We start from the raw sequence: 21910 nt of genomic DNA, 5'->3' as shown, positions 1-21910 counted from the left end.
TTTGATCCTATAGGAACTCATTTTCAGACCCTCTGCATGTTGGTCCTTAGCCCTTGCAATTAGAAGTTGAGTGCTTGGGACCATTCGTGCGAGTTTTCACAAAAATGAGTAAAGAAGCGGTTTGAAGTTCTATGAGCGGTGGGCTCCATTACTAGTCCGCTAGGATGGTCAACCAGGAACTCCTAAGGCTAGATCCTAGGTTCTAAGATTAGGAGGCTAAGACCTCACTAAAATGAGGTCAACAAACCAGTGAAACAACATCCCAGAGCAGAAAAGAAGAAAGTTGGAACCGCATTTGTCAGAGGTTCCATAGAGATGCTGCTTGAATCCTGTAAACCGAAGACTGCACCACCACCAACACCAGCAACAAACAACCAACAAACAAACAACTACTCAATTCAGGAGTGCCTTAAAATCTTGAATAGATATCCCGGTGTTAAGGAAGACGAACCCATGTATTTAAAATATGTGAAGTTGTTGGGGAACTCCACTCGTAGACAGTTCTTCGTGAAGTTGGACCCAGAATTCCAACTTTCTTATTTGCGATCTTTTATGAATGATTGATTAGGATTGACTTTTGTTTTTATTTTAGCACAAGTCATTGTAATAATTATGTGATTAACTCTTTGCTCCTATGTCTTGAACTATATGTGATTTTATGTGTCATTACATTTTATGTTTATGTCTTCGTTTATTTCTTCTAAAATAGTTTCTTTCTTATTACTGCAAGTTAACATTAAACATGTTTAAAAAAAAAACCATTTATCACATTTTGTATGATGAATGAAGAACAAATTAACCACAACCGCAAAGTTACTCTCGCCGCCATTTTGCTATACTACTATTATCATACATACATTGACCGAACACCTTGTATGACATCGAGTCAGATAGGAGAAAAATGGGTCAGGGAGTTATTACGGGGACACCCGGCAAGATTTGCAAACAAACTCTATATGACAAAGGAGTATTTCTCGACCTGCTTACCTTCATGGATTATACGGCTCATCAAAAACAACTGCCAGAGAGGTATTGACAATTACCTTGTATATCTTATCCGAAAATGAATCTATCAGAGGAGTTATGGAGCAATTCCAACATTCCTCAGAAACTATTAGTAGATATTTTTCATTGGGTTTGAATGCGTTGGTGAGTCTGACATACAAGATAGTAAAGCCCGAGGACCCAACTTTTCAGACTATTCCTACACAAATTGCAAACGACCCTCGATACATGTATTTCTTCAAGGTAAGTGACCTACATAATTTTCATTTTCAAATTTAAAAATTTATTGATTTTAAGTTGATTAAGGGAACTTTCTGCACCACAACTATATTGAAGCTATTGACGGAACACACGTAGATGCACGGTTGTCTCCTGTAGAGAAAGTCGGTGTGGATCCCCCACACAAAATGTCCTGGTCGTGTGTGATTTCAATATGTGTTTCACTTTTGTGATGGCTGGATGGTAAAGTAGCGCACACGATAGTCGTGTTTTCCAGTTTGCTACTAGAAACTGTTCATATGGGTTCCTTTATCCTCCTCTAGGTACGCTCATTTCAGAAATTAATTTTGTTTTATACATTCATTCATAACTAACATCACACAACAGGTAAGTACTACCTGGTCGACGCTGCATATCCCTTACGAAGGGGGTTTCTTAAGCCGTATCCAGATTTAAAGTATCATATCCAAGATTTTGAAAGGTCAAGTGGTGTAGCACGTGGGAAAAAAAGAATTATTCAATAAAATGCATTCATCATTACGAGGCGCAATCGAACGATCATTCAGAGTGTAGAAAAAGAAATGGATTATATTGTGTGATATGTTCACTTATCCATTTCCGAAGCAGGTCCAAATAGTAGTGGTCACTATGACACTACACAACTTTATTAGAAGGCACCCTTCAAGAACTGATGCAGAATTTATCGTGGTTGATGCAGTGTCGTGGTTGATGCAGATTTTATCGTGGTTGATGCAGATTTACAGCAAATTCCCCCCGAAGCATTCGAGCACCATCTGGGTCGCAGCTTGCCACAGCTTGAAATGGATTCACTTGAAAAAAATACCAGAGATGGTGAAGGGGCATCTGAAATGGCAGCTCTGAGAGATCAAATAGCATACGACATTAGTGAAATATGTTAAGTAATGTATTATAAAGTTTGGCTAAACAATTATGAATGACACCTTATTTTAGGGTTTTCTGTAAGAACAATCTGTTGTTACATAGCTATGTTTGCATTTTTATGTTCACCTGTTTTGAACTATTTAATATGGAAGACTTGAATGGTATTAGTATGAAAGGTGTCGTGCTATTATTGTGATGAAAATGAATATATGTTTGGATGAATTCTTTTGTATGGCCTAAACTATATATTAATGCTTTTAATAGCAGCTTTGAGCTCATTTTATAATTACTGTAGATATATTGCTTTATATTGGCGCGAGTTTGCAGTTTGATGAAGTGTTGTCATTTTTGTTATTTGCATCTGGTACCCTTGTAAGCTGCATCTATTTTTCAAGGTGGCATGAATTTTAAATTGTGATTTATAAATTATGGCTAAACATACTTGTTGTCGTTCAACTATGATTTAGTTATTTAAATGGGAATGAGGGTTGTTTGGCGGGAAATGGAGCTGCTAGTGAGGGATTTGTCTGATTGACATGAAGGACTTTTATTTTAATTGGTATTCATGTTTCTAGTAGTTTGGATGGCCCTATACTTTAAGGGCAACCACTGTTGGGTTTTTTCATATTTCGTTATCGAAACTGGATGGATGGTGTCTCTATTTGAAGCAGCTTGGATAACCCTTTTTTCAGGGCAACCGCTTCCTTTTGTATTTCGTTCGAGTATGAAGAATAATTTGTTGGTAACAAAATTTATTTGGAATCGAATTTGTTGGTAACAGAATTTGTTTGGAGTCGAATTTGTAGGTAACAGAAATTGTTGGATGCATGGTGTATCTCTTTGAATCAGCTTTGATGGCCACATACGGTTATATATGAGGGAATTATTTGAAACTTTATGCTTATATGAAACTTTTTATTACATTGCTTACTTGCTTACTCCCTTTTTATATTTACCAATCACAACTTATTTTTATAATCTTTTGTGATCTGGAAAAAAACTTGAAAGACTCATTATTTCTTTTATCTTTTATGTTGCTTGGGAAAATATTGCAACAAAATATTCTGATAATAATATTTCGATTCATTTTGAGCTTGTGAAGTGTGTGTTTTATGGGTGTTTATGTGAGTTGATGGGGCTTTTGCTGCATAGGAATATCTAGTTTTTATTTTAATGCTGAGGGGGCTTGTTGCTCTTCGGGTTTATGATGACAGAGAAATTTTTAAGGTCAATGCAAGTCTGATTTGCTGCATTGATATTATGTTAAGGTACATGCAAGTCTCGTTTTAGAATTAAAATTATATAGATGTTATAGTCATGTCCCTCTGGGAGTAATATGGATGATGTACTGAAGTCTTTCTATGCATTATTCGTTTGATGGTGCATCTAATTATTAGTTAAATACAAATGCTTACAGGTTTGGTAAGCATGTGTTTTTCTGTTTGCTGGCTCGGTTAGCTTGCTTGGGGGAAATGTGAATATGTATATAGTATGTCGTATCTTCTCTTCAGATCTCTTGTTAAAATACATGCTTGGGTTTTTGGGGATATCTGCTAGCTGCTAGTTGTTGGTTGGAGAGTTTGGTTTTAAGCACATATTACAACTTCCAACTCCTCTATTCTACTCTTTTCTAAAGCAATCTTTTATTATGTTGACACATAATTATTTCTTTAAAAAGTGAGGTTCAGGATATTGTATTGATCTTGTATTGTATAAATCTGACTTTGGAATTCCTTGTTGAAAATATCTATTTCGGTTTGGAGTTAATATTCAATTTGATTTGACTTATATTGAGAAGCTTGAAAAAATATTGGATCAAGAAGTGAAGAAGCTATGTAATAGGGAGATTCCATTTGTGAAGATTTTACGGAAGCACAAATCAAAGAATGATGCTACTTGAGAAAAAGCTTCTAATATGAAATAAAGATAGCCACATCTTTTCATTTCAGTTATGTTTGCTTGCATGATACTTTTCAAATTTCAAGGAAGAAATTTTTACAATGAAGAGAGATTGCAATAATTGAAATTTATAATAATAATAATAATAATAATAATAATAATAATAATAATAATAACACTAAAATATTCAATGTAGGTTAGAGTCGCACCCTCTGTAATGAATCATAAGACATGATCCTTCCACACCACCCCTTATTCGAAACAGAAGAGCAAGCGAGAGAGAGAGCAGAGAGATCGAGAGGGGGAAATCTCTATCATGCTTTAGTTGAGTAAAGAAGAATAAAAGAAACAATAACATAAGAAGAGAATGAGAGAGAAAGTTACAGATTTCGTACTTAAGAGATAATGCCGTACCCTAGCCGAAAATAAAGGAAAAATTGTCGTCGTCACTTGCTATGAGTTGCCTAGAGTTGTCGACGTCAACATTGTTATTATGCGGTGTGCATGAAGTTGGAATCGAACCTGAAGAAGGAAGAGGAGGCATCTTCGTGTGCTTCTATATTGAGTAGCGTCGAGATCAAAGAATAGGGAGGAGAGGATCGTGCGCTGCTATATCATGTTGCTTCGAGGTCTCTACGTGCGAGAAGAAGATGGTAAGGGGACCAAAGCCCTACTTTTGGAGGAAGAAAAAGAAGCTTCGTACGATGCCCTATTGTGTCGCATCGAGATGCATGAAGAAGAGGAAAGGGAGGATCGAGCGTTGTTATGTCACGTCTAGCCAGAACCGAAGGAGAGGAATGAAGGAGGGAGCTCGTGCGTGAGGTTAGGCCAGCTGGAGGATATAAAGGTATGCTAAAGAATTAAAATAAGTTAATTGATATATCGTTATATAATTAAATACACACATGTGCACACACCCAGACACAAACACACACACACACACACACACACACACACACAATTAAAATCTAAACTAAGTTAATAACGGCATGCAAAGGATCTTTCTATTATTATGTTAAGGCTTTTAATGTGCCCTACGAAAGTAGGGTAGCACTGATCAAAATAACTTCAGTCCTAGTTTACTTGTGGTCCTACAATTAGTTGAGATTCTCTTATGAGAACTTTAATGAGTAAATTTAATGATAATTAAAATAAAAATATTTGTTAATATGCTCTAATGCCCGACTCCTCATAATTAATATAAATTATCAAAGCTTGTGTTAGAGTTAATTTATTTTATTTTTGCTTTTATTTTGCTTTTATTTTTTTAATTTGTTTATTTAATATATATACATATATATATATGTATATATATGTATATGTGTGTGTGTGTCTTCGTCTGGCTCATTGGTTGCGGCCTTTGATGTAAGTCCCTTGGGTCGGGGTTCGATCCCTGCATAGAACCGAATTGCACACCTGTCTGGAAGAGGGGACCACCCCTCGGTCAGACTTTGGGGTTGATCAGCGATCCCTGCATCGGACTTTGGGGTTCATCAGACGAAGGTGGTAACTGTTGAAAAACTGAAGTTGTATTCAGTTTCAATTGGGTTACATGAAGGTTGAGACAATGGTGAATCACACCACGGTACGTGACTATGAAGGTGATCCAGATAGAGGTACATGTATAGAGGACTGGTCTTGGGTGTTATTGTCTCCAAGTGGAAGGTTGTTGTATATATGGAGCCAAAGCACCTCAAGATCCCGGCGCCTAAGCGTCGGCTTCGAGCGCCTACATGCCCATCTTTAGGCGCTGACAAAGAGGGGGGCCTTTGCACCCCCTTTGGACGCTCAAGCGCCCATATTTTAAGTACAGATCACGAGAGTTTAACTCTCAAGCGCTCGGTTTGCTGGGCGAGATCCCGAGAGCTTGGCACTTAGGCGCCAAATCTGAGCACCTAAGCGTCCAGTGCAGTTACTCTGCTTTCTTGGTTTTTAAACCAATTTTGAGCAGCGCAATGATGGGTTGGATTTATGTATCCCTTTGGTGTTCTTCAACAAGTTTATGATGAAGGAGAGAAGAGTTAGAGAAAGATTTCTGAGATCTTGGCATGTGTTTTATGGGTTGAATCGGAGAAGGAAGATTTTGGAGCGTCCTACAAGTTTCTTTATGCGAGTGTTGATAAGAAACTTGTGTGAGTCTTTTGTAAAACTAACTGATTTTCATAGTGAATTTGTGATGGTGTGGTTCCGTGGGTTTTTTCCCTTTCTCGGGTTTTTCCACAAAAATTCTCATGTCTTTTTCTGGTTGTTTTGATTTTACTTTTGTGCTTAAATTTATTGTTCTAAATTTCTCGAATCTTGTGATCTTATTCCACGGAGAAACTGGAAGAAGATTTTTTTGGAGTAGTTTTTCCAAACACTCATTTCTTCTATCAATTGGTAAGCCTCCACAAACGGCTTGGACATTAATGAACCCTCTGCAACATCATCTATTATGGACCTCGGTAACCTTACTAATCCATTGTAAAGGGTTTAAATGCTTAGCCAAATAGGTAAGGCATAGTGTAGGCACCTACGAAGCAGTTCCTTGAATCTCTCTCAAACATCATAAATTGATTCTCCATCAATTTGAGTGAATGAGGTAATGTCGTTCCTAAATTTGACGGTCTTGGAAAAAATATTTTGTCAAAAACTTTTGGTTCAAATCATTCCAAGTTGTTATTGATCCCGGGGGGCAAGGGAGTTAAGCAACACCTTAGCTTTGACCCTCAAATAAAAAGGAAAAAAACCTTAAGTTTAAAGACATCGCTGAGGAAATAGTTGTACTAAAACGTGCCATAGCATTCAAGAAAGTTCGCTAAGTGAAAATTTGGGTCCTAAAAGATAGTCCCCCAAACTGGCTATTTTGGATCATTTGGATGATAACAGGTCTCAGCTCAAAACGTGTTAGCCTCTATAGTGGGGTAGTTGATGCTCATGTGGATTTCATCAACAGAAGGGTTGCCATAGCCCTTACATGATTTCATGCTGGGAGTGTTAGGGTTAGCAATCTCAATAAGTGTGTCAATTCTATGGGTCAAAAAGGGCAAGGTCAAACTCAACTCCCACATGCATACAAACAAACAGGGACAAAGGATTCCTACAGCAAACTTGTAGACTGCAAACAAGCAAACAATCACGACGACTCACACGAGTCAGTCAACATACAGTCAGACAAAGCATACATCACATGTAAGAAAGAAAAACAAACTCGTTTGGCTTTTTAGCTTTTTCATTTTTTTTCACCACCTGCAAGAAAACATAACATCAATACAAATGCAAAAAGAGAAATAACAAAAACAAAAAAAAAAAACAGGAAAACGAGTGTCAAACCAAGATCCTAAGCTTATCGACTGAGGTTCTAAAGAAAATTAGAATAATTATTAACAACTTCACTTGAGCCCATAACAACGCAGCCGAGCCAAATTGAGGTAGAATGTGTCAAATTCCCGAGAGCACAGAAAACGCGTGGCGGGATTCTAGCGCCCCTGCGTGCCCTAGGCACACCAATGCACTCGCACGCCTTGTGCAAAGACGCACTAGCGTCCATATCGCGGCACACCGCATTGGCTTTTTTTTTAAAGTCTATTTGGGGAAAAAGTCGCCATTTTTCTCCTGATCACCATCATACATGAAATTCGCCTGAGAGCCTATTTTCATGAAAAAGTGCCCATTTTCTCCTGATCACCCTCATCCATGAAATTCGCCTGAGAGCCTATCTTCAGAGAGATATGTTTTCATGTTTTGGTTTATCTTCCTCATACATTTAGCATGGCACCAAAGACCAAAGGTAATAGGAAAGATGCGACCTTCAACGCAAGAAAATTTCTTAGTGCGGATGCTGCAAACCGCTTTAGCGATATTCTTGTGCCAAGGAAGTTCATTTCGGAATGAGTGTTCTCGACTCTGGGGAGAATTGCCAAGTAGATCGAGGCAAGAGGATGGTTGCGTCTATGCTACCATATTTCACCCACCATAGTCTCAATCGTCCGCTAATTCTTCATTGATGTGAGGGAACCCGTGGACGAGAAAGTCTGTGCGGGGAAATGGGTAATATTTGATTCTGACACTAGCAACGCTTATCTAAATACCCCCTAGTTCCACAATGAGGGCACTATTATTTCTTAAACCATACTACGAAGTCACCAAGGATCGTGTTGTTCTGAACTACTGCATTCAAAACGACACATCTATTGATGTAAGCTCGCTTCTAACTTCCTCCCTGGGCCACATCATCAATGGCGACACAATCACATAATTGGGTCTCCCAAATTTGGTCCCCAGTCTGTGCCACCTTATCGATTTACCAGGAGGGAGAGGTCACGAGCTCCTATAGGCTCCGAAGGCCATCACTTGTGAGATCATTTGGTCATACGAGCAGACCTTATTGCGAGGAGAGTGTTCGGAGAGTTGAGGAAGGGGAAGCTCGTCAAGAAGGGAAACAACTCCACCGCGGGCCAGGACAATGTGTGGTAAAACTCTTTTTCATATTTCTGTGATGAAAGATTATTGGTATTATCATGGTTTTTCGATATGTTTTTCTTGTAAACATTTTTCCATGCTTTCATGGCTTTATGTTGTTGGTTAACCTTCTAAATTTTATATACTCCTGGTTTGGCCAACTAGGATATTAAAATCTTTCGTGAATCTATGACCTCTAGTTGTTGCATAGTGAAACGAAAAATTTAACCATGGAATCCTGAGAGAATAGACATTATAAGGGATCATAAACAACTTGAGAAATGTCATAAGGTTAAACAAAATTTAACCTCATGGGTTTCTATTCCTCTTTTTCCCTAGACATAGGCATAAAAGGAAACTTATCTCTGGTTGACAACAACCACGTGGGAAAACACTTCGGAACACCACGAACCACCACGGTACCTAAATCATAGAGACACACCTCATAACTCTTGAAGAACATACGAGACTTTTACTTTGTTTTCTATTTTCTGTTGTTTGCAATCTAATTTGTTTTTAGTTAGAATTTTAAGATTTGATCACCTTTTGAGATCACGCTAAGCTAAGTTCATAAGATTAGTACACACACACACACACACACACACACATATATATGTTGTATGATTGTATAGAATGTATTTATTTAAATAGCCTTAATATGAAGTTTATTTGCATCAGGAAGAAATTGAAGGGGGATTCAGTTTCGAGATTGAGTAAATAACTTTAAAAGATAAGGTATGTTTTAATTAAAGCTGATTGATGTAGAATTAATATATTTAATAGAAATGTTAACTTTTAGCAGTGATTTAATTTAGAAAAAATATTTGAACATACAAGATCAAGAGTTAGTCGTTGAGACAAGCAAACAAATTAAAGTGCGTAATTATTTTCTTATATTCATTAAATTCAAGTTTATTAAATAAAAAATTTCTTTAATACTTTAAACAATTATTTTTATAATGTACATGTTGTAAGCTTAAGAATTAAGGGAAATGAATGAAAAAAAAAAGGAAAAAAGATTGTGTAATGTCTTTAAAAGAAGATAATTTAAAAGAAATGAAATATAAAAGTATGTCGTACAGGATTACTCCAAGATGGTATTGGCAGGATATGCGATATACTCGTGCACGATAAAAGAAATGCTAAAGGTGTACTAACCGTAATCCTGTTGTCTCTTAAAAATATGAAAAAGGGTAAATACATAAATTAAAACGGGAATGGACAAATTTAAAATGAAAGTTTAAAGTTTTATAAAATAATGAATTGCAATTCTTTTGGTCATTCTTACATAGCATTTACATATAAACTTAATGCATATTAAGATTATAATTGCTCATTAAGTCAAACTTACTGTTAAGTTTAATGATTTCTTTTGGGAAATAAAAACTATAGAATGATATTTGACAAGAGAGACTTAATTTATAGAAGAAATACCGCAGCTGATAGGTAACGTGTTATGGTGTTGAATTGTAGTTTCTTTTTATATGTTTTCATTTAGATGTTTTACTTGCAAATTATTCTGCTACCGTTGGATGATTTAAATTTCTTTATGTGGATTTATGGATTTTTTTAATGACTCTTTATATATTGAAAGTTTTAACAAATCTATAGATAGTTATTAAATGTTAATATCGTTCAACCGTATTTCTTGACTTAGTTATCACATCGGGTCGTGACAGTGGATACATCTAGGAAATTACTCCATGACTCGTCTCATAGATTCATTATGTGAAATAATTTGTTGATTTTTGTGTTCCAACTTGATGATAATGTCCGAATTATTCTCCATATTAATGAGCTCTTTCAATGACAAACTAGCTCTGTTTCAATTTGCACTAGCAAGGGCAGATCCAAATTGAGCACAAAAAATTGGCACCATTCATAGAGTAAATATTTTAATATAGGCAAAAACCAAGCCTATTTTACGTCATATCAAATTATTAATAAAATAAAAACAAAGCAAATTTAAAAATGAAACTTAATCCCAAACAACCACTTACATAATTACTCAAGCCTCGAGGGCATTGAACTCACATCGTTGCTCAGATTCACAGAGTTAAAACCCAATTTAAAAGAATAAAATTAAATAAAGAATATTTTTATATCTCAAATATATTATAAATTTGCTAGCACATGTTTCAAGGAAATCACATTCCACTTTCATCAACATTCAGGCTCCATTCAAGCGCATGAGGCTATCCATATTAATCATTTTTAGGATATCTTGGCTTTTCTATTCCGCGTAGAATTACCTATGCTCATCATTTTTAGGTGCAAAAAGACGGTAAGCTGGCATTCTTAACCACGGACAAAATATAAATCCAAACTTCTACCTTATCTATTACAGTGAGATGATAGTTGGGCTTTCTTGGTTACAAACACAAACAAATCGAAGGACAAATTTTAAACAACAATACTACATGAAGGAGATGTTCAAACTTGTTGTATCTCACATGATCAAATTGTAAGCCCTATCCATCCCACTTCATATTTTTTCACATCTTTCACAGATTTTCATATCTTTTCAATTAATATAGAAAGTATTTTTGCCCTCTCTATCAGGCTAAGTCAAGTTGTAAATGTATCATTTCTATGTTGGTGTATTTTCTCTATCACATTGATGAGATTCTTAGGCTTTCTTGATCTCACACAATCAATATATAAGCATCACCCTCTATACCTATTCATATCTTATTTACTACATTAACAAACCATTTGATCATATGTGATCTAGTTGCAAATCCAACCTTTCATATCTTACACATCTCTTTCTATCTTCTACATCATATTAAGAGGATACCCAAGCCTCTTGATCATATATGATCAATTTGTAAGTCCCACCTTTCAAACTTTACACATCCCTCCACATCTCATCATCCTACCATAATAAAATAATATCTAAGCCTCTGATCACATGTTAACAAGTTAGTAGTCCAACATTTCATACATTTCATATCCTTCAATATCTTTTGTATCTACTCTACACATTGAAAAGTTTTTTTGGGTATTATTGATCTCACTCGGTCAAGATGCAAGCACAATCCTCCACATTTCTTCATATCTTCTCTAAAATAATTGGGATTTTTTATCATATGAAATGAAGTTGTAAAACCCACCCTTCATACCTTATACATCCCTCCAAGTCTCCTCTGCTATATTGAGACATTCATGCCTCTTAATCATATGTGATCAAGTTTTAAATGTCATCTATCATGTCTTTTCACATCTTTTGTATATTCACTGCCACATTAAAGAGATATTATTAGCCTCTGATCTGTTCTAGAGCGTCTCTCTATCACATAGAAAAGGTAGTCTTCTTTTATCCCCCTCAACTTTAGCTTAGCTAATTGTATCATTCTTAGCATATATCATCACACATGATTCTATAAGTCTAACATGAGTTTCACCTTCATATAATAGTAGAGTATAAATCCTATCTATCAACATAAAACCAAATTCACACGCTTGACCTGTGAGATCCCTTTGATGATGGTCACAAACAAAGATCCTCGTGTCATCATATGACTAACTAAACTAGGAGTGTTGATGAATCAGAATGATGAAAATATGAAACATTGATCAAGGTCGTCAAAAGCCCCTATAGATTAGTCTTCACTTTCCTACTTTCAATCATCTATCTTTCTATTTATGTTCCATCACATGGCACCATAAGTCCCCCAATAGATTAGCTTTCACTTTCCTACTTCCGATCATCAATCTTTCTATGCATTTTCCATCACATGGCACCACAAGTACATCAAATGCATCTTCGTAGGCTACTCTTTAAACAAAAATGGAGTATAAAAACTTCACTCTAGAAACACAAAAATTCTACAATTTCATGAATGCGACCTTCTTTGAAAATCAATCATAATACCTGAAATCTAACATTTAGGGGAGAAGTTGGTGAAAATATCTGATTTTGGGTAACATTCAGGAATCTCAAGCTCATATCCCTTATATCTATGATGAGCACTCTTGTACCCACTATCACAAATCAACTTGAAAATGAATTTGCTACTACACTAATTTCTCCCACAGCTCTAACCAAGAACCAAGAACCAAGAACTTTGTGTACACAATATAATGAAAAAACCAAATGAGCGTGTAAGGGATAATATGCAATATCAGGAACGCAAATCACTTGAACCAAGTCCACACACTCCAAGTATTCACACTGAGTTTGGGTCAACACAACATGAGAACCAAGAAGAATGAGCACAAGAATGCACAAAACACTCGATAGAAGAATTTGTGACCTATGAAAAATGAACATCCTCTTACAAATCTTTTATTAGTAACTTGGATAATATGCAGGTCTCAAATTCTATCCAAAAAGCCCTATACGTTTCTATTTGGAGAAATATTGTGGAAAAAGAGATTCTTTCCCTTGAAAAAAATCATACCTGGATTATAACAACAATGTCATATGGGAAAAAATGTATAAGGTATAAATGAGTATTCAATGTTAAATACAAAGTAGATAGGAGCAATATGTCATGGTAGACTGAATCTATAACACACTAAGGCTCAAGTTGGTGCAGTCATATTGGTAAGTACTCTAGCTATGCTGCATAAAATAAATTCGTCATCCTCTCACATACAAAATATGAGCTGCTCCATGACTCAATCCGTCAGATCATCAACTCACAGAGAAGTTGCAAGTACAAAAAGAAGAATTTCTGAGCATTTTTTTCACAAAAAATCAAAACTATTTTTCCAATACGAAAGCAGTAAATAAGAATAACCAAATGAAGCCTACAATAACATGAAAGAGAAGCCGATGTGTAACTGCACGGGGTTTATTATTGAAGATTATTGCTCATTTGCAACTCAGCCTATTTCCCAACATGAAAATCAATGCAGAAAGCATCACTTGCCATTTGCTTGGCTGCAAGCGTTAAAAATCAGTCACTTCATAAATTTATCACTTTTTTCCATATAATTTTGTAGTATTTTGAAAGTTAAATATAGAATGATTTCTAGAAAAGAAGGGTAAACAATTTTATGGTTTCGATTCATTACATGGCCACATGGAATTCCCAATCAACTTGTTTTTGTCACTCTAGTTTATTCAAAGAGACCTGATTTAGGGCATGACCGGTTACAGTCTAAGGTGGAAGTAATGTCAAGGAAAACGATAAAAATATGAGTAAAGAAATGTAGGAATAGCATTAAAAAATAAACAAACAAATAAAATGACAATTTTTGGCAATTATAACAAGTTGAGAATAAACTTACTGAATCAACTGCTGCAATAATTGATACTGCACACAAGACGAGGACCATTTTCCAGTTGATAACGGGTGTGCCCCATTGTAAGGGGTATGGAAACCTAAACCATGGTGAAGCACTTAAAGCATAAGAAGTGTCAACACGGCAATGTTTCATCCTAGGTACATGTTTCCTGCAATAAGCTGATAGAGTATTTGAGGTGGGTACGTTTATGTCACAGCCTTTATAGCTATAGAGTCCAGACTCTGTCAGGAAAAAAGCAATGGCCCACGTGACTCCCAGACTAAGTGGAACCTGTACACAGACATAGATCAATTTCTCAGGTGATATTTCCACAAAAGAGACAAAATATTTTATTTAGTAATTAACAGAATCATATAGTTCCATAAAGTAAAAGTTTAGATAGCAATAATGACATACTGCATAGATTAAAAAGATGCGATGACCAAATATCCTGATCTTGCGCAGATACTGCAAAAGGAGCATGAAGCAACAATGCTGATCACCATAGATAACAATAAAATAATAACAAATGAACAAAAGAATAATGAATTAAGTGCAAACTATGGATATTACATGATTAAAAGAAACCACCAAAAAAAAAAGTTATCCTAATTCCGTATTCTGGGGTATAAAGTAAATGAGCCAAATGTACTCGCCAGTGCAAATATAATGACCAGCAATATCTGCATAATGCCAATCTCAAGGCAGTTTCCAACTTGAGTAAAACCATAACTGAAAAACGAAAGCCCAACTGCGGCAACCGTAGGAGACACAACAACTGGATTAATCAACCTGAGATCAAGTTTACCATATTAGATCAGTGTAAAATCTCAAAGAAAATGCAAAACAATGTTCGAAGGCCATCTCTTGCAAGCACCAGTACGTGAAGGTTTATGTAAGTGAAACAACATCTGCATTTTTATATGAATACAAAAAACAGTAGTTCTCACAGCCATATTTCCCAAAATATCAAATAGATAAGCTTATGTTATATATTCCAAGAAGCAAGTCTAAACACTTCTAATAATATTAATTTATAACTGAAGTGTTATATCACAGAAAATCGTATGATCAAGCACGATAAGCATTTTTTATAAGAGATCTTCCAAATTCAAATTCATGATTATCAAACTCAGATTTTTAAATTTACAATCAAACCGAGACGAACCAAATGATTCTAAAATTGGCTCAATCCAGGTCCAATCAAGCTCAGATCAAGACGTTCAAGCACAAAAGGAGAATTGGGATCATCAATTGAAAGGTCAAATAAACTCTAAATTAGACATATTTATAATCGAATTAAACATTTGGATGAGAGAAATCCAATGAGCCTGAGATCGCTCAATTATGAGGTCATTAAGGTCTCCAAATCCTTAGAAAAGCATACATGATCAAGAGGGATCAACATGGATTATTAGATCAGGAGGTTAGAAAAGTAATTAAAAAAAACAAAATGCCCCTCCCTAAAAAGCTATAAACAGACCCCCTCTCTTCACTTAGTGATGGTTGGGGGGGGGAAGAAAAAGTGAAATTTCAGAGCCTGTTCTGAAGTAAAGACCCAATATGTACCCACTGCCCTCTGTAGCCACTAGCCACTATTAACCACGACCCGCTGGCCATCATTGACCACGGCCAGCAGTCACCACCTGTTGTCGCGCTGCTTGCATCCATTGTAGCTATACTATGACTGCTGTTAAATTTTCTGAAACATGTATTTTTTGAGCTATATGAGAATTAGTCTACAAAATAAATTTGTTCTCTCAGTTGTGAGAGAAGGGTGTATCGATGTACTTACAAATATATAGTGAATTACGTTGACTGAGCTATGCCCCATGACTTTTTCTCTTTCAAGATTTTTTCACGTAAAAATTTTAGTCTCTCACAACTTTTTTTTATATGTATATGTGCAACATCTTTGTGCAACCCTAAGATGTTAAATTATTACTCTATCATTGTGAAAATTACAACACACAACAAGAAAACTAGAAGCAAAGTGTTGTAATCATACTTTTTATATAAAAGCAATGCAGCAATACAAATAGCCATTTTTCCCCAAATATAAAATTAAATCTATAGGGTAATGTTACGGATCCCTAAACACCACAAGCAAATCAATTATGGCCAGTCAAATTATTAAAGTAAATGAAGACTTGATATTCACAATAGTTACATTTACAAAAGGTACAACTAATTAAGAATGGATGTGGCAAAAGGTATTGATACAACACAATTAAATTATTTGATGATATGGCCATCCTAGGAAGCAATAAATAAGGTAAAAAAAGATGATTATAAAGGCATACAAAACACTATATATTTTAATCCTTCACATATAAACACAACACATCTGTTGGACTTCATCACCATCATCAACATAGCCTTATCCCAACTATTTGGGGTCATCTAGGGGATGTTATCTCCTATGTTTAGTCCAGTTCACTAAGGGGTTGTTTGGCAGGCAACATTTTTTTTGCATTGCATTCCAATTCCCTACATTTTGGAAATTTAGTTGTTTGCTCAGAAGGAAATGGAATTAAATCTAAACTTGCATTACATTTGAAATTCAACATTTAGTTCATTTTCTCTAAATTTGAAATTCGTCCGATTTGGCCAAATATCAAAAACTGAACTTAAAGTAAATTGTTGTCAAACGCCACCACACACCGCCTCAGGCCAACATTGTTGCTGCCAGCCCCACCGCCTCCGCCAACCACCACCGCTGTCGGGCACCACTACAAGCAAACACATTACTTTAAAATACATTATTTTTATTTTACTTATAAACCAAACAAAAAAATGAATTTGTTCATTTGTTTTACACGAAACCAAACAACTAAGAAATACTTCAACAACAATAGATTACTCCTGCATGGTATTCATCTTACATTGTATTACCTTTTCAGCAAACCAAACATCCCCTTAATGTTTGGTTACATCTCGGATTCCACTTTTCATGACTTAGCTAATTTGGTATGACTTGTCTCAAGCTTTTCTTAAACTGTGGTATAGGTCTCTACAAGTAGAGTAGATCCCAACAGTTTGATTATGCAAATGGGGCTGATCTTAACCCTAGTTGGTTTGCCCAAGCCCAAGCTGTCAATGCCTCCCCACCACTAAAAACACCTCAAGTCTCTTCTCCCATTAGGCTTTAGCTGTAGATAAAATCCCAGCAAGCCATCAATTGTACACCATCATTGGAAGTCTAACAAAATTCTTGCTCCAATAGGCTTTAGCTGCATATACCAGCTTTGCAAGCTATCAATTTTACACCCTCATTCGAACTTTAACACAATGCTTGCTCCAATATCCGCAGCACTTTATTGCCTTGAGACTGTGGTGAATGAACTTAAGTAGTATCATTGAATTCCTCAGTATCACCAGACAAACTACTTGGTGTTCCTCATTTCGAAGTAACATTGCCATGTTGAACCACGGTTAAACTCAATGAAAGCCAGCCTACTCCAGTGAGACGTTGAGACCAAAAAAGGGTCATTAGCCTGATTGTCGCTGGCCCTAGACCCTCTCCAGCAGTCCTACGGCTCCAGATCTTCTGTGATATCAATACTAAGGACTATGTCCAGTTCAACTGCTCTATATCATTTGGTTTCAATCAGTAATGTAACTCTAACCACCTTTCCTCCGCCTCCACCACCGCTTCCTCGCCCCAAAAAGTTCTCTCCCAACTAAGAGCCCCCTTAGGTTTCTTATCATTATTCACGAGTAAGAACGACTAGTTATTCCTAAGCCTATACATTGCACAATTTATTAAATGGGGTTTATGTCTGCTTTACTCATAGTTTTACAAGCAATGAACTCACCACTAGCCCCCTCAGTCTGACCATACCACTACACAAACATCTAACTACTATCTCAGTACAGATTTGCACACATTTCCAGGACTTTATATTTTGTGCCAGTTTTATTATTCCTCTTGGTCACAAGTCACAAGGGACTTGGCCAGCCCAAATAAAGGCAACATGTTGTTTTTTGTTTGGAGGCTGTTAGGGCCGCTCCCAGCTTGGGAGTGTAATTAGAGTGATTCCACTCAACTTCAAAATTTGCTTCCTTAGCTATTATATATTTTCCTATTTCCTAGTTTATTTAATTTTCAAACATTAGAACTTGATGTAATCATTTTAATATTTGTTTTTAGAAATGAAAAAGGGCTAATATTTCTTGAAGAAAAAAAAATGAAAGTGAAGTGAGATTGATGATTGATCCCTCTTATGTTCTTCTTGGTAGAAGCCCTAGGTATCCTCCTTCTCCTCCAATGATCTCCTTCCCTGCAGCTACTTCTTCCCTAATATTCCTAGTATCATTCTACAAGTTTTCTCCTCCTCCTGTAGCAATAAAAAAAAAATCCCCAAGACACTTGCAAAGGTTAGCCAAAACTAGGGCACTTTTTGGCCAATTTTACCTCTCTGTCTCTCTCTCAAAGCCATCCAAACTCCTTGGATCTCCACCAAAATCTCGATGTCGGATCTTCACATAGGCCCCTACCACTTTCAATCTCTCTAGACCTCAAAGATGACATTAAAATCATCACTCAATCAAATCTTTAAAAGCTACACAAAATTTGCCCAAATTAGACATCATGGCCTATTCTTGGCCTAATTTGCATTACATAACCCTAAGCCTTTTGAATTTCCATAGTACTACCACCCTAAGCTAACAGCTGGTAGCTTCCTGAACCAAAAATCTCACATTATTTCACATACAGGTATTTTTTTCACTACAATTGTTGTTCAAAAAATCATGTTCCTGTCACCGCCAAAGTTACCATTTTTGCCACCAGCCACCGCCAAAGTTACCACTTTCCAACAGTTCAAAGAAAAGTTCCTTTTAGTTCTGGAAACATGATGGAAGATCATCACAGTTATTAGTTCTCCATATAGATCAACAATATATGTCTGTAGAATTTAAGAATGTTTTAAATATGTTTCATGAATTAAATATGAAATGAGAACACAAAATATTTTAACCTCCATTAAGTTTGAGCATTTTAGGTATGTATTGAGAATAATCTTCTATATAAATGGTAGCTTGAATGAATCAAATCAGCTAAATATTATTTAATAAAAATCATGTAGACTAAAATCCTCCTCTCCATTTTTTGCTCTTTGTGATGAGTACCCTCTCCATCCATCTCTCTCGCCCTACAAGTTGTGTACCATTTTTTCTTTGTTCCGCATCCACAGCTACGTAATAATTCAATCATCATACAGAATTAGTTTGTATCGTTCCTTCTCCAATATCAGTAGTTATTAGTAGTAGGAGCATCGTTACACTTTTGTGGGTTGTTCTTGAAAAGGTATATAATGGATAGTTGAAATGGAACAAAAGATAAGCATGCAAATAAATTAAACCAAACTAAAATACAAAATTATGATACGTAGGTTATGTTATTCACAAGAAATCTGCAAACCAAACCAATCCATCAGTTTGGATTCAGTTGTGGTTAAACAAGATTTGAATTGCAGTCAAATAGTTAAGTTCACTCGGATTTGGTTTAGTTCCAATAAGTAGTCAACATGGAATAAAGTTGAATTATGCAGAGGCACTTGTACATAAATTTCCATCATACACGTATTTTCCAAGGTGGTGTGCCCTTCACCTTTTATATTGTAGATTTGATCACAATAAGTGATGTAAAAACACTATCAATCAACACAACCCCAGCAAAAAGCCTTTATCCCACGAATTGGGGTCGACTACATGAATTCTTTTTCTCCTTGTGTCCCATTGAGTGTCATATTTTCATCTAATTCTAATAAATTAAGATCATTTTTTATACAAGATGCTCAGGTTTATTTAGGTCTACATCTACCTTTCTTAACACAAGTCGAATCTAAAATGTCTACTCTCCTAACCAGATCATCAGATGGTTTGGTTAAATGTGACCAAACCATCTAAGATGACTCTCTCTAATATTGTCTGCCCTGGAGCTAAGTCAACCCTTTCACGGATATATTTATTTCACATTTTATCTTTGACTGTAAAGCCACCCATTCACCTCAACATTCCCATCTCAACAACGCTTAATTTTATACTTCTTTTTATAGGCCAACATTTTGCGCCATAAAATATCGCAGGTCTCACCTTCCATCTTATAACACTTTCCTCTAAGTATAAGCGGTACTTTCTATCACACAATAAGCCCGATGCATTCAGACACTTCAACCAACTTGAATTCTACTAATAACATCCCCATCTACGTCATCATCGCTTTGAACAAAAGACCCAAGATATCTAAAATGTTCACCTATTTTAATGACTTGATTACTCGTTATAACTTCGCCACTAGATCTACTACTACAAAAATTATATTCCATGTATTAAGTTTTAGATCTACTCAAATTAAAGTCATTAGACTCTAAAATTGACCACAGTAATTCAATCTTTTCCCAAACTTATTCTCTAGTCTTATCCAAAGGAAGGATATCCTCAGCAAAAAAAGCATACATCAAGGTACGTCCTCCTGTAAATGTCCAATAAAAACATACATAAATAAAGCAAAAAGATATGGGCTTATGATCTCTGATGAAATCCAATTGAAAAAGGAAAATACTTGGTCAATCCTCCTCCCGTTCGAATGCAAGTAATCGTTCTAGTACACATATCTTTAAGGACTTAAATATAAATCATATCACCTCTTTTTTTTTTCTAGAACTCTCCAAACAACTTCTCTTGGAACCTATTAATAAGACTTCTGTGAATTAACAAAAATCATATGTAGATCATCTTACTCTCTATGTACATCTCCAACAAACCTCACAAAAAATGTGCAGCTTCCATAGTAGGCTTGTTTGGCATAAATCCAAATTGATTTTGAGAAATCTTTATATAAAGTCTTAACCTATGTTCAATTATTCTCTCCCATAATTTTAATGTATGACACATTGACTTAATTCCTCTATATTTGCACACTTATTTGCATCCCCTTTATTATTAAAAATAGGGACCAAAATGAAATTCCTCCACACCTCAAACATTTTTTTTTAGATTTTAGTATTTTTTTTATTTTTTTATTTTTTTTGAGAAAACGTTATCTATCAAAGAAAAAAATAAGTCAAAAAAACTCATGTAAAGTTGATAAAACCAAAGAAATTCAAACAAACCCACCACAAACTATGTTTATGTTTTCAAACCAAAAAACATCTACGACAAAATATATGTTTGGTTTCGCAGGTCAATTTGGCTTTATTTATAGTTTAGTAGCTTGGTTCACTCTGATATAATACCAAAATAAACTACACAACCAAACACAAGAAATCATGTAGAGTTGATAAAACCAAAGAATTTCAAACAAACCCAACACAAACTATGTTTATGTTTTCAAACCAAAAAACATCTACGAAAAACTATATGTTTGGTTTCGCAGGTCAATTTGGCTTTATTTATAGTTTAGTAGCTTGGCTCACTCTGGTCTAATACCAAAATAAACTACACAACCAAACACAAGTGTCATACACATGCAAGTTTTCATCCAAATACAAATGTATATGCATATACCTAAGCATGCATGAGCCTGCAATCATCGCATGTATAAGCAAGAATGTCAGCATAGACAAAATGCAGTATTTAGAAATAGATGTGCGCTAAAATCCATGTGCACTTGTGTGAATATTCCCAAACATGCAGACTTGCATGCATGCATACATGAAAATTGACATGTTAGACTTAGATAGTTGGGTATTTGACTACCAAAATCATTCTCCGTGCTATATAGGCATAGTACCGTAAATGATTGTGATTAACATGCAGACAAGTAGAGCTTGAATTAGAAAAAAAAAAAAAGATGAGTAAATAACAACTTTTAATCCTAGGTATATCCTAATATACCAAAAGTTATCTGGTTTACAATGTGATATGCTAAGCATGAAACTAGCCAAATCTCTACTCAAATAACGACACGATTACTGGAAAGTAGTAACCATTCTTCATTATATGAATGCTTAGTACATAAGTACCTTTGTAGAAATACTGAAGTAAAGATAAAAAATAGCTTATCCCATTGCCTTTATTAACTTGCATAATATGTTTAAAACATCCTGAATTTCCTACTCCAAAAAATAAATCTACAAACTTCGCTTCCTCTTGAAATGTCTCTAGTTCTTGTTATCTTGAAGTTGACAGCCATGGAGATATATCTTATCAGGTGAGCTCATTAAGTTAAAAAAAAGTAAGCTTCAGGCAAGGTAACTCA

The 21910-nt window shown here is 35.5% G+C and overlaps 1 protein-coding gene across 1 annotated transcript in view; it reads right to left on the bottom strand.

The window, feature by feature from the left end:
* The window catches only part of LOC110028342 (nucleobase-ascorbate transporter 12), a 37012-nt gene that overhangs the window by 12954 nt on the left and 2148 nt on the right, over window positions 1-21910 (bottom strand). Inside the window, exons 5-7 of the mRNA XM_020730158.1 lie at window positions 14361-14496; window positions 14122-14172; window positions 13708-13995 (exon numbers count right to left, since the gene is read on the bottom strand). Of these exons, the coding sequence (XP_020585817.1) occupies window positions 13708-13995; window positions 14122-14172; window positions 14361-14496 (475 nt within the window). The remainder of the gene's footprint in view (window positions 1-13707; window positions 13996-14121; window positions 14173-14360; window positions 14497-21910) is intronic.

The sequence above is a fragment of the Phalaenopsis equestris genome, unplaced genomic scaffold, assembly GCF_001263595.1.
Source record: "Phalaenopsis equestris unplaced genomic scaffold, ASM126359v1 Scaffold000511, whole genome shotgun sequence".
Lineage (NCBI taxonomy): Eukaryota > Viridiplantae > Streptophyta > Magnoliopsida > Asparagales > Orchidaceae > Phalaenopsis > Phalaenopsis equestris.
The sequence above is the reverse complement of the archived record's forward strand: the minus strand, read 5'-3'. Positions and strand labels throughout refer to the sequence as shown.